General features: G+C 40.1%; 1 protein-coding gene and 2 non-coding genes across 3 annotated transcripts; 1 reads left to right on the top strand and 2 right to left on the bottom strand.

The window, feature by feature from the left end:
- Positions 1-8,369: 8,369 nt before the first annotated feature.
- On the bottom strand, positions 8,370-8,442 carry trnaf-gaa (transfer RNA phenylalanine (anticodon GAA)). Its single transcript has one exon. It is a non-coding gene; the product is annotated as a tRNA-Phe (tRNA).
- Positions 8,443-9,030: 588 nt separating this feature from the next.
- On the top strand, positions 9,031-9,103 carry trnar-acg (transfer RNA arginine (anticodon ACG)). The gene has a single exon. It is a non-coding gene; the product is annotated as a tRNA-Arg (tRNA).
- A 61-nt stretch (positions 9,104-9,164) lies between these two features.
- LOC130094644 (properdin-like) lies at positions 9,165-14,012 on the bottom strand. Its single transcript, XM_056261033.1, has 11 exons — positions 13,924-14,012; positions 13,644-13,706; positions 13,203-13,344; positions 12,105-12,271; positions 11,844-12,014; positions 11,576-11,770; positions 11,320-11,493; positions 10,594-10,785; positions 9,816-9,927; positions 9,563-9,671; positions 9,165-9,469 (listed from the first exon to the last, which is right to left on the bottom strand). The coding sequence occupies exons 2-11, from the start codon at positions 13,696-13,698 to the stop codon at positions 9,461-9,463; spliced, it is 1,326 nt and encodes a 441-aa protein (XP_056117008.1). The 5' UTR covers positions 13,699-13,706; positions 13,924-14,012; the 3' UTR covers positions 9,165-9,460.
- Positions 14,013-16,372: the final 2,360 nt, after the last annotated feature.

The raw sequence follows: 16,372 nt of genomic DNA, 5'->3' as shown, positions 1-16,372 counted from the left end.
TAACAAGGTAAACTAAAAACCAAGTTTAAAAAAGAACCAAAAGGCATCACACACATAGTTGTTATACATTTAAGAGACAGCTGTCATTGTTGGAGAATTGCTCTATAATCAAACATTAATCAAATAAAAAAATTAAAATAACGTTCTGAAAGAGCAATTTTAAGAAGCTGGAGGGTTGTCATTTCCTGGCTTTTTTCCCCCCTATATCCTCGTTCCTTCAGCACAGCCCTCCATTCACCATAGGATTGAGTCTCAGACTCTTAGCAGTACCAGTTGCCAAAGTACTGAAGATGTGTTGGTGGCTTTCTCTCTTTGTTGCACTTTCTGCAAAGAATGACGTCTGTCTTCCTCACATATTTTCTTGTCACAGTTCCAGTGTGCTCCCTCTCCTTTTTTCTCTTTCTGTATTGCTGAGTGGAGTAAGGAATCGCTTGAATGGATGTCTGTGTCTGAGCTGATGGTGGCATAGCTGAAGGTAATGGGAGGTTGAAGAACATCACCTGTGAGGTACCAGGCACTGTAGGAAGCTGCACAGGTGGTACAATAAAAGGGAGAGAGACAGGTGGTGCTGGTGCAATGACAGGAAGTCTTTGATGTGATGGTGGAGCCTGGAAAATGACCTGAGGTGGCGACCTCCCCTTGAGTTTTGCCTCCCCAGCAGTGTTTGTTGGCAGGATAAGAGGGTGAGGCTCAGCCAAATTGCCGGAATAGAGGGTCGGTCCTTTCTGCATAGCAGCAGGAAGGTTCTCAGGTCCTGCCATGGGTGGGTCAGGGGCTTGGATACCCTGCTTTAAAATCTCCTGTTCCTGTGACTTGCAACACCTGCTGAACCTGGGAAAACATAAAGCAACCAATATTAATAAACATTTAAGCAGTAATACAAAAGATGGTATGATCAACTACTATTTGATCATGACTATGATGCAACAGCATGACACAGCTGAGATCACAGAGCAATTGATCAAACCCTTGTCTCGTGTATCATTGCTTTTGTAAAACGCCGCTGGTACGGTAGCTGTTCGTTTGTGTGTTGGAAAGCTGTTTATGGAGATACGTTGTACTGATTATGTATTCTTGCAGTCTGTTGAAGACCATGTCGTGAGCAATAAATCTTATCTTTCATAATGGAGAAGAAAGCAGAAGTTGGACTCTTGTTGATTTGTTTCTAGACCCGTCAAAGCAGCCATAGCTACATTAAGTCAACCGCGTCAATTACTTGAACACTCTGTGTGGCACTCAGCTGCTTTAAATTTATGCTTAGCTGTAACAATGCTAATTTACTCACCATTGTGTGACTGTTGCAGCGTTAACTTCTGGGAGCTGGATGGTGGTCTCGCTCATCACCTTAGCATTGGTGAGGATGCACTCTCAGATGTGCTTGTAAGCACGAACCACCATTGTGAAGCGGGACACCCTCACTCCATCACACCGCACCACGTTTGGGTAGAGGGCACAGAGCCTTGTGAAGATGGCCTCCACCACTCGGTTGCAGTCAGACCACTGTGCAGGACTATGAGCCCCAACAAAAAACCTGCAAATTACAGCAAATTCATATTATTAATTTCAATGTGTGATCCTTACTCTTTTATTTTTCTTGCTTTTTTCCCCCTTTTCTATTCTGTCTGTTTTGCTTTGTGTTGTCTAGATGTTAATTTTTATTATAAAACGGTTAGTTTCAATCCTTGATTCTGATTGGTCAATAGCTGTGCTTTATTCACGATAAAACACGGCTATGACCGCTTCACCCAACGGTTCTATTTATCACTGCGCCCTTAGCGACTGGAGGCCAAACTTAAAACAAAGAAAGCACTGGAGCGACATTCTTGCTGCAACAGAAAACACTGCTGACAGTGCTGAGCCCCAACTAAAGAGAACCGCATTAAATATCACCACAGTGGAGCCGATTAAAATGAGACAAATATTTAATGCGTGCACAATTAACGGAGATGTTCAAATAAATGTAAATAAACAACAATAAAAAAGTTAGGCAGCATTTAAATAACTAAATTAATAACATTAATAAAATAGATTAAAGACCTAACTGTTATCTATCAAAATATGTGCCCTTGTGTTTTTATTTATAGGCTATGTAAATATTTAGTTTAGTGCAGAGAGAAAATAACGGAATAAACAAAAAAATAAAAGTTTTCTCATGCTGAGAGATAAGCTATGCCTATTTGTGTGAGGAAATTTCACAAATATTGTGTTGTAAAAAATAAAAAGAATGAGACAAGTTTGAGAACGGTTTGTTGTTTTTATTTGAGCTTTCATGCATATTACACATTGGAACGTTGTTGTTCACGGTCAGGGACTATTTTTTTTCTAGCGGAAGGAATGCTTTTAATGCTTTTATTGATTTAACTTCATGAAATTTCCACTAATAATTTTTTTTTTCTTTAATATTGTGTGGTAACCGTTTTATAACGGTTAAGTAACGGCTGAAGGGCGTTGTTAGGCACGACGCGAAGCGGACTTATTCACGATACAGCACAGCCTCTCGTACCTTCTGTTCTGCACGGCTCCATACCCCCTCAATATTATCAGGTCCAACAGAATCCTAAAATGAAAGATAATTTAGGAACTTTTGATAGCAGCAATGAATACAAATATTTACATGAAAGCACACCCAACATAACCCAGATTTTGTTTACACACGTAAATGTAGCTACATTAAAAAAGAAACTGGGCCCTTACATCATGTGAAGTGCTCCCTTCAGATGTCGGAAGACCAGTTTCTGCTGATAATTGGTCCACTGAAACTATATGAAAAACATTTAGTTTAAATTTGTATTTTTGCCTTTCAATATGACATATATACATAGAAGTTACGGTAATTGTTGTCACACTAACTCTATATGAATACTTTGGGTAAACTCACAGCTATGTGCTACAGGAAAGAGTCCTGGCTTTGAATAATAATAAAAATAATAATACATTTTATTTCAGGGCGCCTTTCAAGACACCCAAGGACGCCTTACAGAGGAAAATTAAAACAGAACATTAATACTAGCCCAACAATAATATCATTAATTTGATTTTATATATAAGTACAATCAAAAAATAAAGTAAAATTAAGTCCAGATGAAAATCTATGTAGAATAAGCTAATCTAAACAGATGGGTTTTAAGTTGAGATTTGAATTGAGGAAGAGAGTCCAATTGAAGAATGTGAGATGGGAGAGAATTCCAAAGACGTGGACAGAGAGAGGAGCTGAATGACAGGAGATGTCAATGGTGATGGAGGAACCACAGAGAGTGATGACATGGAGCTGGTGACAGGAGATGTCAATGGTGATGGAGGAACCACAGAGAGTGAAGACATGGAGCTGGTGACAGGAGATGTCAATGGTGATGGAGGAACCACAGAGAGTGAAGACATGGAGCTGGTGACAGGAGATGTCAATGGTGATGGAGGAACCACAGAGAGTGATGACATGGAGCTGGTGACAGGAGATGTCAATGGTGATGGAGGAACCACAGAGAGTGAAGACATGGAGCTGGTGACAGGAGATGTCAATGGTGATGGAGGAACCACAGAGAGTGATGACATGGAGCTGGTGACAGGAGATGTCAATGGTGATGGAGGAACCACAGAGAGTGATGACATGGAGCTGGTGACAGGAGATGTCAATGGTGATGGAGGAACCACAGAGAGTGAAGACATGGAGCTGGTGACAGGAGATGTCAATGGTGATGGAGGAACCACAGAGAGTGATGACATGGAGCTGGTGACAGGAGATGTCAATGGTGATGGAGGAACCACAGAGAGTGAAGACATGGAGCTGGTGACAGGAGATGTCAATGGTGATGGAGGAACCACAGAGAGTGATGACATGGAGCTGGTGACAGGAGATGTCAATGGTGATGGAGGAACCACAGAGAGTGATGACATGGAGCTGGTGACAGGAGATGTCAATGGTGATGGAGGAACCACAGAGAGTGAAGACATGGAGCTGGTGACAGGAGATGTCAATGGTGATGGAGGAACCACAGAGAGTGATGACATGGAGCTGGTGACAGGAGATGTCAATGGTGATGGAGGGACCACAGAGAGTGATGACATGGAGCTGGTGACAGGAGATGTCAATGGTGATGGAGGAACCACAGAGAGTGAAGACATGGAGCTGGTGACAGGAGATGTCAATGGTGATGGAGGAACCACAGAGAGTGATGACATGGAGCTGGTGACAGGAGATGTCAATGGTGATGGAGGAACCACAGAGAGTGATGACATGGAGCTGGTGACAGGAGATGTCAATGGTGATGGAGGAACCACAGAGAGTGAAGACATGGAGCTGGTGACAGGAGATGTCAATGGTGATGGAGGAACCACAGAGAGTGATGACATGGAGCTGGTGACAGGAGATGTCAATGGTGATGGAGGAACCACAGAGAGTGAAGACATGGAGCTGGTGACAGGAGATGTCAATGGTGATGGAGGAACCACAGAGAGTGATGACATCGAGCTGGTGACAGGAGATGTCAATGGTGATGGAGGGACCACAGAGAGTGATAACATGGAGCTGGTGACAGGAGATGTCAATGGTGATGGAGGAACCACAGAGAGTGATGACATCGAGCTGGTGACAGGAGATGTCAATGGTGATGGAGGGACCACAGAGAGTGATGACATGGAGCTGGTGACAGGAGATGTCAATGGTGATGGAGGAACCACAGAGAGTGATGACATGGAGCTGGTGACAGGAGATGTCAATGGTGATGGAGGAACCACAGAGAGTGATGACATGGAGCTGGTGACAGGAGATGTCAATGGTGATGGAGGAACCACAGAGAGTGAAGACATGGAGCTGGTGACAGGAGATGTCAATGGTGATGGAGGAACCACAGAGAGTGATGACATGGAGCTGGTGACAGGAGATGTCAATGGTGATGGAGGAACCACAGAGAGTGATGACATCGAGCTGGTGACAGGAGATGTCAATGGTGATGGAGGAACCACAGAGAGTGATGACATCGAGCTGGTGACAGGAGATGTCAATGGTGATGGAGGAACCACAGAGAGTGATGACATGGAGCTGATGACATGGAGCTGGTGACAGGAGATGTCAATGGTGATGGAGGAACCACAGAGAGTGATGACATGGAGCTGGTGACAGGAGATGTCAATGGTGATGGAGGAACCACAGAGAGTGATGACATGGAGCTGGTGACAGGAGATGTCAATGGTGATGGAGGAACCACAGAGAGTGATGACATGGAGCTGGTGACAGGAGATGTCAATGGTGATGGAGGAACCACAGAGAGTGAAGACATGGAGCTGGTGACAGGAGATGTCAATGGTGATGGAGGAACCACAGAGAGTGAAGACATGGAGCTGGTGACAGGAGATGTCAATGGTGATGGAGGAACCACAGAGAGTGAAGACATGGAGCTGGTGACAGGAGATGTCAATGGTGATGGAGGAACCACAGAGAGTGAAGACATGGAGCTGGTGACAGGAGATGTCAATGGTGATGGAGGAACCACAGAGAGTGATAACATGGAGCTGGTGACAGGAGGGGTTGGAGATGATGCTGCAGACACTGATGCTTGTGAAGAGATGTGTCCACAAGCATAAAGACTATATAGAGAAACAGAAAAACACATTTGGTAACACATTAGTTAATACAGCTGTGCATATTACAGTACTATATTTACTCATGATCACCTTGTAATGTTATATATTATGCTTTGTGTGTGTATATTTTTCCAAAAGGCTAAAAATGTTGGTTTACATATCAGAATTTCAGATTGATCCCAGAGTAAGAGGTCATTTTTTCAATAATTATTATACCATTATTATACTACTACTTTCCCCTCTTTGAAACCCTCTGCTCTATTACAAGTAAATGTCATGCATTCAAAATGTTAGCCTACTTAGCTAAAACAAGTAAGTTTAGCATCAAAATATACTAAAAGTACTAAAAGTAGAAGCATAATGTACACTATATTATTGGATTATAATTAGTGATGCCTTAGTGTGTAACAATCATTTTAATGTTGCAGCTGGTAAAGCTCAGAGCTGTAGTAAACTGTAACGTTATATACTTTATTCTGCTAGGTCGTCTAATCTATAAAATCAATTTTTTTAAATAATATTTTTGTATTAATTACTTGAATTATTAGCTAGTCTGAGCCACAGGTTATTCATTTAAAACAACTATATATATTTGGCACTTTACTTTTATTGACAAAAGACTGACTTACTTTGCAAATGTTGATCAGAAGTTAATCAATGAACGTTCTCCTCTTCTACAGTTGCAATGGGCTATATGCACGCATAAGTTCCGCGTTTGACGCAAGGATGCTCTTGCGTTTCCGGTTGGGGAGATTTAAAGCGGAGGAAAACCGAGGAAAACGGGATTATGGCAGAGTCTTCAAAATGTACTGTCCTCTCGTCTTTGAAACGAAACTTTAATACGTTTAGATGTAATTTTATATATAGTTATGTTTATTTAATATAATAAACAAAGAAGCATAAACAAAATGAGGGGTGTCTATTTTGTCTGTTTTTGTGACTAACGTTTCTTTAGTATAGCAATAGAGTATAAAAACCAATATAAATTCTCGGAATAGCATTGGACTCTACGATCGGCGGAAGCAGAGCCGTTGACGGCTCTGGGCGGAAGTAATCCAGCATCAGACATTAGACCAGTGTTTCTCAACCTCTTCTGCAGGGACCCCCTGACAGGCCATGTTTTTGTTTTAACTCTGAAATGGCACACCTGATTCAAGTAATTAAAGGCTTAATGAGTAATTAGAGTAGGAATAGTTCAATTAATCAATTAGTCAACTACTCATTAAGCCTTTAATGACTTGAATCAGGTGTGCCATTTCAGGGTTAAAACAGAAACATGGCCTGTCAGGGGGTCCCTGCAGGAGAGGTTGAGAAACACTGCATTAGACCTTCACCGGAAATACCGCCGTGCATAGAGCCGCAAGTCTCGGGGGGAAGGGGGCTCTTGACGTTGATTGGTCAATTCTTGGTTAGTTACTAGGCTGAATCATGGTAGCGATACGAGCCGTGATTGGCCATAGCATACGAATCTTGGTTGCAGCCGGGAAAGTGATTGGCTGTCATTACCACGATTTACAGGTGACATGAAGCACCCCTTCCAAAGCCACGCCCCAAAAACACATGAACGCGTGATGCCGACCGCTCAGCTGGAGGACGCGTTTACCAGCGCCGAGTGGAGAGGAGCGCAGTGCATTGAGTGACATCACCTTTTTTGCCTTGTTTGCCTGCATTGACTGTATATGCAGGTACAGGTGGTACTGGGAATTTTGACTGCTCTTTCTCTGCCATAATTGTGTGAGACTTCCAAGCTTCAGGCTGGTACATGCCTCTCCTCTTTCGAAATAGAGAGCATAAGTCCCTCCCCTTCCGGTCGACCGCCATGGGACCGTATTTCGGAAAAATATTGTATGGTAGTCAATGGTTGAGAGACAACAAATATTTTGATCTCGTTTGAATTGTGCCCTGAATTACACATATGATGTTTGTCAATTTAAAAGATACATTTTAAAGTCAAGAAAGTCGCAGTTTGATGTAAAACTGTTGAGGTATAAGACTTTGAAAATACGTAATTACAAAGACTACAAACCCAAAAGGCGCACATTTTCTCTCAATGAATGAAGCTTACTTTACTGAAGCTAACGTCTGTCATTTTCCTATAGTCTTACGTTATAATCGTAACGTTATGCCGTCACGCCTGAGTGTTTTGTACAAGACTGCACACACACGAGCAACGGATCTCGCTCGTTGTTTCGCTTCCCGGGAGATGTAGTTCATTGAGCGATTTTCACATAAAACTAAATGTTACTCTTCTGTTTTATGACAAACTGCGACTTTCTTGACTTTCATAATTATCTTTTAAATTGACAAACATCATATGTGTAATTCAGGGCACACTTCAGACGGAATAAAAAGATAAGATGTCTCTCGTCATTGACTACCATACATATTTTTTCCGAAACAAGGTCCCATGAGCCGGAAGCGGAGGGGCGGGACTTAGGCTCTCTATAAGCGAGTCAAAAAGCTCCTGTAGCAGGAGGGGTGGTAGCCATGGTAGCGAGGGAGAGTGACAGTCGCCCAGCCAATCATTGCATTCGTTCCGAATGGAAAGAGTAGCTGTTTATTGCAGCCCTGAGAGGTCTACAGACACTCGTTTTTTATACTCTACTTTTCAGAGTACTTACATTTTAGATATGTATTGGTATATAAAGACAGTTTCAACAAATTTGGGGGAAAGTGTTTTAGAAACAAACCGCCTACCCTACCTTTAAGACACACATTTTCCTTGTGAGTCCTTTGAAACTACAAATGACTCGTGGGCGTGGCTACTAAAAGTATTCAGTTTTGGATCAAAATGCCGAAACCCGGGATCGAACCAGGGACCTTTAGATCTTCAGTCTAACGCTCTCCCAACTGAGCTATTTCGGCGAATATTCCTACTATATTGGTGAAGTGTGGATCTATAAACTACCAACAGGGAACTACTATACCTTTTATTTTTAATATATACCGGTACATGTGGTTGTATACAAAACGATGTACCACAAGAGAGTATAACTCTCTGTGACTGACAGACCTGCCAAACATTTAAATTAAACGACAATCTACCCAATTATTTTAAAGGGATAGTCCGCCCAAAACAACGGCTGGCTTGTCATTTAACGTACACAATCTGGAAACCTTTATAATGACTTGTTTTAAAATAACCATACCACCAATCTAAAGTCGCTGTTGCTCATTTCAAAGGCTGCTGCGCCCTCCAGTGTTCGCATTTGTCGGCCGTATACGTCATCGAGGATGTTTTATTTAAGAAAAGTAACCTTTATAAAACTAACTGTTATTCCCCGTGAGCATAAATTATTGTAATTTCTTTCTTTAAGATGTAATGGTTGCTTTTCTGAGGCAGCCTCGAAAATGTTTACGGTGGACAAATACGACCACAGGAGGGCGCTGCATTCGAAATGAGACACAGCTTAGTCATACTACATAGAGTCACGTGGGTTATCTACAGTCGTCGGGCCAGTGGCGCAATGGATAACGCGTCTGACTACGGATCAGAAGATTCTAGGTTCGACTCCTGGCTGGCTCGTATCTTTTCTTCATTCGATTAATACTTTGTAAGCATAACGTCAAGCATTTTATCACATATCGCATTACTTTAATATTTTATTGTGGCAGCAAAGAAGGGTTTACAGAAGTGTGCATTAATCAGCAATCAATAATTTTATCACATACACTATGTTGCAGTATACTTTAATACTTTATTGTGGCAGCAAAGCAGAGTTTACAGAAGTGTGCATTAATCACCATTCAATCCAATCCATATAACAAAAGCTAACAAAGCAAGTATTTTTTTTCTGTTGGTACTGGTAGCATATTTCACAATATTTAACTGCTGTGAACAGCGACTGGTCCTCTTGTCTTCAACAGCTACTGGACTCTGTGCTCAGTCACCCTGATAAAAGTGAGAATATGTAATTAAATTAAAATGCATTAAATTGAATTAGCTCAAATTAATATACATATGCTCTGAGCATAATATTACAACCTCATCCTTGCACTCAGGGACATTTTTACATGGTTTTCTCTGTGTTTGATTTTCCAAACCCGTACAATCCACCTCTGGCTTTCCTGAGAATATATTGAGGTCTTTGATACTATGAGAGATAAAGAAAACCAAAGAATATGTACACTGATTGTGAAACAATGCACAACCTATATCATTTATGTAATGGAATTGCACCCTTATATGATTTATTATAGACAACATTTTCTTTCAAGCATGAGATGTTTTCCCCTACCGGTATGCAGTGATGTTAGGAAGACACTGTATTTCTCTTGTTTGTGCAGAGTCTGGTCCACAGTTAGGTTTGCAATAACTCCACTGGCTCCACTCTGACAAGACACCTGTCACTGAACATAGTAAGAGAGTGTTATTTGTTTGAAAAGCTGACCTTCCACCTGTGATGTTTTGGAAAATCCTATTTTTGTCTGAAACTAGAAGAAACCATAATCTAATATTATCATTCACAATGTAATGAATGTCCATTTTGTTTGAGATGTAATAACATTAAGTTTGTAAATTTGTAAAATGTTATAGACATATTGATGCTAAACAATAAAAATGAGCATGAGTTCTATTTATGTAGGCTAGCTTTCAATTGAAAAAAACATGCGCTGTGTCCGAATATGCCTACTTGCGTACATTGTAGGGCTATTCTAAAAACAGTACGCCAAAAGTGTAGTATGTCCTAATTCATAGTATTCGTAAAACAGTAGGCGAAAAGTACACGGATGACCAACTACTTCTGCCAAGATTCTTGAGTGCGCATCCAATGGACAGTTTACAATACCATGAAGCAACAGCTGCATAGGAATTGTGAACGCCAGTGAAGTGTCGCAACTGACACCAGTAGGTCACGTGACAGTGACAACATGGCAGAATGCAGAATACTAATCGTATTCAGACTTTACAGAACATACTTTTTTAACGGTTGTGAAGTAAGGTTCAAACCAAATGCAGTACCTACTAGAGAGAATGCAATTTCAGACACAGCTACGAATTTTCTTTGCACTCACTTGGACAGCCATCAATGTCATAGCAGTTGCCGTGTTGAATAATCTCTCCTTCACAGAAATTTCCCTCGTATTTTCTACCATCACAGTCCCTGTCTCTCCTTCGTTTTCCTTCCCTGTTTTTACAATTGATGTTTCTAGTGGAAGGTTGCTTACATTTTCCCCACTCACTCCATTCGGTCCACATTCCATCAACTGACAGAAAGAGAGAGAAAAATGTATTAAGTTAAAGGGTTAGTTCACCCAAAAATGAAAATTCTATCCACCCAAAACGTTCATAAAGGGAATATAAAATAATTCCATATGAATCTAAAGGTTTATCTTCTGAAGAGACATGATCGCTTTATTTGATGAGTAGATTTCATTTAGGCTTTTATTCACATATAAACATTGATCAGCGAATATAAACTATATATATATGTATATATATATATATATATATATGGATTTATTTTACGATTTTACAATCTTTTTACGAATGATGAGTTTTGGGTGAATAAACTTTGAATAGAGGGACAAAAATCTCAGATTTCATTAAAAATATCTTCATTTGAGTTTCAAAGATAGACAATAGTCTCATGGGTTTGGAACGACATGAAGGTGAGTAATAGATGACAGAATTTAGATTTTTGGGTGAACTATCCCTTTAAGAAATGAATTTGAATACCTGTATTATCACACATGCTTTTTTGTTCGTTTAGATCAATATTTCATTGTCACACCACTTACTTGGACAAGGGACATGAATGGTGCAGAGACCATCTTTTTGCTCTTCACCTCGACACTGTCTGCCACCATGTGTGGGTTTAGGAGAATCACACAACCGTCTTTGTATCTGCTGGCCCACTCCGCATGTCACAGAGCAGGGTGTGGTACCTGACCAAGGGCTCCAGTTTCCATCAACTGTGGAGTAGAGATATAAAGCTCTGGTTTCTACAATTCTCATCTTTTTGGCAGTTTTGTAGAAGAAAACAAAGTATATTACTTGGGCAGAAAGGTAGTCCGCTGCAAGGGCGGGTGTCTGTGTCAGAGCCCTCGCAGTCTCTGCCAAGTGGAAGCATGGATGGAGAGGGGTTGGTGCAAGTCCTAGTACGACGTTCTTTCTGAATGTTATGTCCTTCAACAATACAAGTAACTGGACAGGGACCCCAGCCTCCCCAACTGGACCACCCGCCATGAGCTAGACATTAAATGGCAGCATGTTTTTAATTTTTAGTATCTTCAGTAAGTAGAAAAAAGAAAACTATACTTACTCGGACAGATTATTTCAGTGTCGCAAGAGACGATTTCTTTCTCTTCACCGCTACAGGAGCCCCCACATTGTGGTAATGGGTTAGAGCAGGTTCTTTGCCTTGTTTTTAGTCCGTTTTTACAAGTGACTGAACATGGCTGCCATTTCCCCCACTCTGACCAGCCACCTTCCACTGGACAACACAAATTTAATTCCTTAATTATGAGAAAGCTCATAGAAGCCTTTATGTCTAAATGCAACAATTACTTAATGTTCTTTTTACCTGGGCAGCAGTTTTTTTTCACACATGGTTCAGTTTGAACAGTTCCTAGATTCTTAGGGTCTGAGCAATCACCATTTCCGTAACAAGAGCGTCGCCTTTGCCTTACTCCCTCTGTACAACTCACCGAGCACTCGCCCCAGGAAGACCACTGAGTCCATGTTGCTGGCCTGGAGGTCAACATACAAGACTCTTCTAAAGGATATGGGCATCATTTGATCTCATTCGTTTTAGTTCAGCTGATTCAGTAGCTTGAAGTGTTAGGTTAAAGTCCCCATTACATTTTATGGAATATTGCAGTAGCCTACCCGCCAGCGGTTTAAAAAAATATATAAACATGCAATTCTGAGAAATAAACTCACAATTGCGAATTATAAAGTCAGAATTGTGAGAAATAAACTCGCAATTCTGACTTTTTTTCTCAGAATTGCATGTTTATATCGCGCAATTCTGACTTTATAACACGCAAAAGTCTCCAAAATTGTTCCGTAAAAAGTGCATTAGCCTACGATTTAAAAAGGTTTCCTCAAAAAATAATATTAACATTGCATTATTTTAAGTCGCAATGAAACAGAAGTAGTGACAGATCTCTGCCGTATTGTGACGTACATTTTGTGACAGATTATCAAAAAATACTTGGTTGTCGGTCGGATTTTAAAATGCAAGCTTGCAGTTCATTGCGAATGGGCTGGGATTAAGTCAATTTAATGATACATAAGAAGTCTGTCATATTCACTGGAAGATCGAGTGACATTATGATTAACATCCAAAAAATAAAAATAAAAACAAATGAAACAGACATGGATGAACCGTTAACAATAAAATCTACATGCATTTACAAAATTGATAGGGTGAATTTTCATTTAATGTCAACTTTAATATTTATTTAGGCTAATATGAAAATGTATGCAACGTCACTTTCTTTGTGGAAACAAATGAACTAGTATAGGCTATATGAACAATGAACAAATGTGTTGGGAAATAGTTCTCCCATCTTAAAATCGTCATCTGGAGTTTTTCACTCGTTGAAGCTCAATGTGGCATTTATCATAATAGGATTTTGAACATGAACATCATAAGCATCAGATCAATGCAACTTACCCACAGGACCTACACACTCCATCTGCCTCTGTGTAGCCATAGTTAGGGTTCAGGCAACAGGAGTCTTTTTCAACCTGACCCAACAGACCATCACATTTCCCAGTGGACACCAAAAATGCTGAATAACACACTACCTGTGAAACTTCAGAAAGACACCAAATTAATGAATGACAATTAGGGTATAATACAACTTATTACACATATTGTCTGATATCTGTTATGGGACATATTTGTATTATATTCAAAGAATTAGCATGATTCAGCTGTTTCAGAGATTACATTTTGATTAAGATTCACAAACACAGTGAAGTTATACCAACTGAATTCAGTATTCGGTACAAAAAGTTTTTGAGGGAAAAATTAGTCAGCAAGCCATATCATTTCTTAATATTAATTTACATATTATTACATATTTATATATTGTCACAAAATTCTCCAAACCTGATTGCTGGACATAAATCCCAAGGAGCACAATCCCCCACAATATCAGATTCATGGCTGAATCTGTGTGACAGAAATTCTTGATTCTGAATGTGGAAAGTCTTGTAAATTGGATTTAATAAAGCCTGTGAGTAAAATACACTGGCTAATATGACTAGTCAAAGAAACTGCAAACAACAAATGTGGTAGTGGGTTTTGATTATTAGCGTTGATCAAGCCAATCATTAAAGGTTCTAATGTTAAGTTCATTCATGATAAATTCACGATTTTAACCACTTACCTCACACACTTCCCTTTCTTGTGGTAGTTAAGAGGCAGTAAAAGCGAGTGGTTTGTTTCGCCTTGCCTCAGTGACTTTCAAAAACCTTAGAGACCTGTTTACGAAAACAGGAATTATTAATTGTGAAACTGCTTAACCAGTTTCCCTTATTCGAGTATGATTTTGCAGATTCATCAGCATTTAACTGCTGTAAAAGAATTAAAGTAGTTTCAGTTCCACTTCCACCACCCTTTCAGCATTTCAGCGCAACTGTTGTGTAAAGTCACGTACGGTCAAAACGTTTCTCTGTTTCTTCAAATGTATCATAACCCCCACAAGGCCCACATGCATGCAGAGGCTATTTTGGCTAAAAGATAAATACTGAAATCAAGTTTGAATGCAAAATATAGGCTAGGCTACGAGGTGATCGGTCAAGAACTTAAGACCTCTGCAGACCTAAAAAAAAAAAAGCCCATTTACATTTATGATTATGTAGGCTAAATAGCAAATGTAAAAGATAATTAAAAAACATATTTAGTCGTTTGCCAAAACGTTATTTTTTTTAGCTTAGGCTATACTTCGGCCTCAAATACATATTTTCCACTCTAATAAAAGATATATAGCCTACACTTTAATGATAGCAAGGAACTAATTAGCCTATTTTGGGGAAGGCAGAAGTGCTACTTTTTCCTCAGTTTTCCTCTCGAAGTGCAGAGGAAGAAAGCACTTTTTTTTTTTTTTTATGTTTGAATGAATCAAGCACAACAAACCATCACAGCCACGCTCAAAATGAGAAGGAAAAAGGCTGCTATACCAAATGAAAGCTGAAAGTTTTTTTCTGAGCAGCATATTGTGCAAGCCATTTTCTGTATTTTTTTTATGCATTGTGAAATCATTTGTTTTCTTAGCGGTTATGCACTAAAATATCTACATAGGGTAGGCCTATGTGCCAAGTGAGATCTGGTAGCGCCACAAATTTCTGCCCCACTGCATGATATGGCGTTAAATATTTAAGCTAATTTGATTATGGTTTATGTAACCAGTACTAAGAAGCCTATAGCATATACAGGTCCTTCTAAAAAAATTAGCATATTGTGATAAAGTTCATTATTTTCCATAATGTAATGATAAAAATTAAACTTTCATATATTTTAGATTCATTGCACACCAACTGAAATATTTCAGGTCTTTTATTGTTTTAATACTGATGATTTTGGCATACAGCTCATGAAAACCCAAAATTCCTGTCTCAAAAAATTAGCATATCATGAAAAGGGTCTCTAAACGAGCTATTAACCTAATCATCTGAATCAACTAATTAACTCTAAACACCTGCAAAAGATTCCTGAGGCTTTTAACTTTAAACAATATGCTAATTTTTTAAGAAGGACCTGTATATATACTGGATATATATACTGGATATACACTCACCTAAAGGATTATTAGGAACACCTGTTCAATTTCTCATTAATGCAATTATCTAATCAACCACATGGCAGTTGCTTCAATGCATTTAGGGGTGTGGTCCTGGTCAAGACAATCTCCTGAACTCCAAACTGAATGTCAGAATGGGAAAGAAAGGTGATTTAAGCAATTTTGAGCGTGGCATGGTTGTTGGTGCCAGACGGGCCGGTCTGAGTATTTCACAATCTGCTCAGTTACTGGGATTTTCACGCACAATCATTTCTAGGGTTTACAAAGAATGGTGTGAAAAGGGAAAAACATCCAGTATGCGGCAGTCCTGTGGGCGAAAATGCCTTGTTGATGCTAGAGGTCAGAGGAGAATGGGCCGACTGATTCAAGCTGATAGAAGAGCAACTTTGACTGAAATAACCACTCGTTACAACCGAGGTATGCAGCAAAGCATTTGTGAAGCCACAAAACGCACAACCTTGAGGCGGATGGGCTACAACAGCAGAAGACCCCACTGGGTACCACTCATCTCCACTACAAATAGGAAAAACAGGCTACAATTTGCAAGAGCTCACCAAAATTGGACAGTTGAAGACTGGAAAAATGTTGCCTGGTCTGATGAGTCTCGATTTCTGTTGAGACATTCAGATGGTAGAGTCAGAATTTGGCGTAAACAGAATGAGAACATGGATCCATCATGCCTTGTTACCACTGTGCAGGCTGGTGGTGGTGTAATGGTGTGGGGGATGTTTTCTTGGCACACTTTAGGCCCCTTAGTGCCAATTGGGCATCGTTTAAATGCCATGGGCTACCTGAGCATTGTTTCTGACCATGTCCATCCCTTTATGGCCACCATGTACCCATCCTCTGATGGCTACTTCCAGCAGGATAATGCACCATGTCACAAAGCTCGAATCATTTCAAATTGATTTCTAGAACATGACAATGAGTTCACTGTACTAAAATGGCCCCCACAGTCACCAGACCTCAACCCAATAGAGCATCTTTGGGATGTGGTGGAACGGGAGCTTCGTGCCCTGGATGTGCATCCCACAAA

This window comes from Rhinichthys klamathensis, unplaced genomic scaffold (genome assembly GCF_029890125.1).
Source record: "Rhinichthys klamathensis goyatoka isolate OS25496 unplaced genomic scaffold, OSU_Roscu_1.1 h1tg000180l_1, whole genome shotgun sequence".
NCBI lineage: Eukaryota > Metazoa > Chordata > Actinopteri > Cypriniformes > Leuciscidae > Rhinichthys > Rhinichthys klamathensis.
This window is presented reverse-complemented; position numbering and strand designations above follow the sequence as displayed.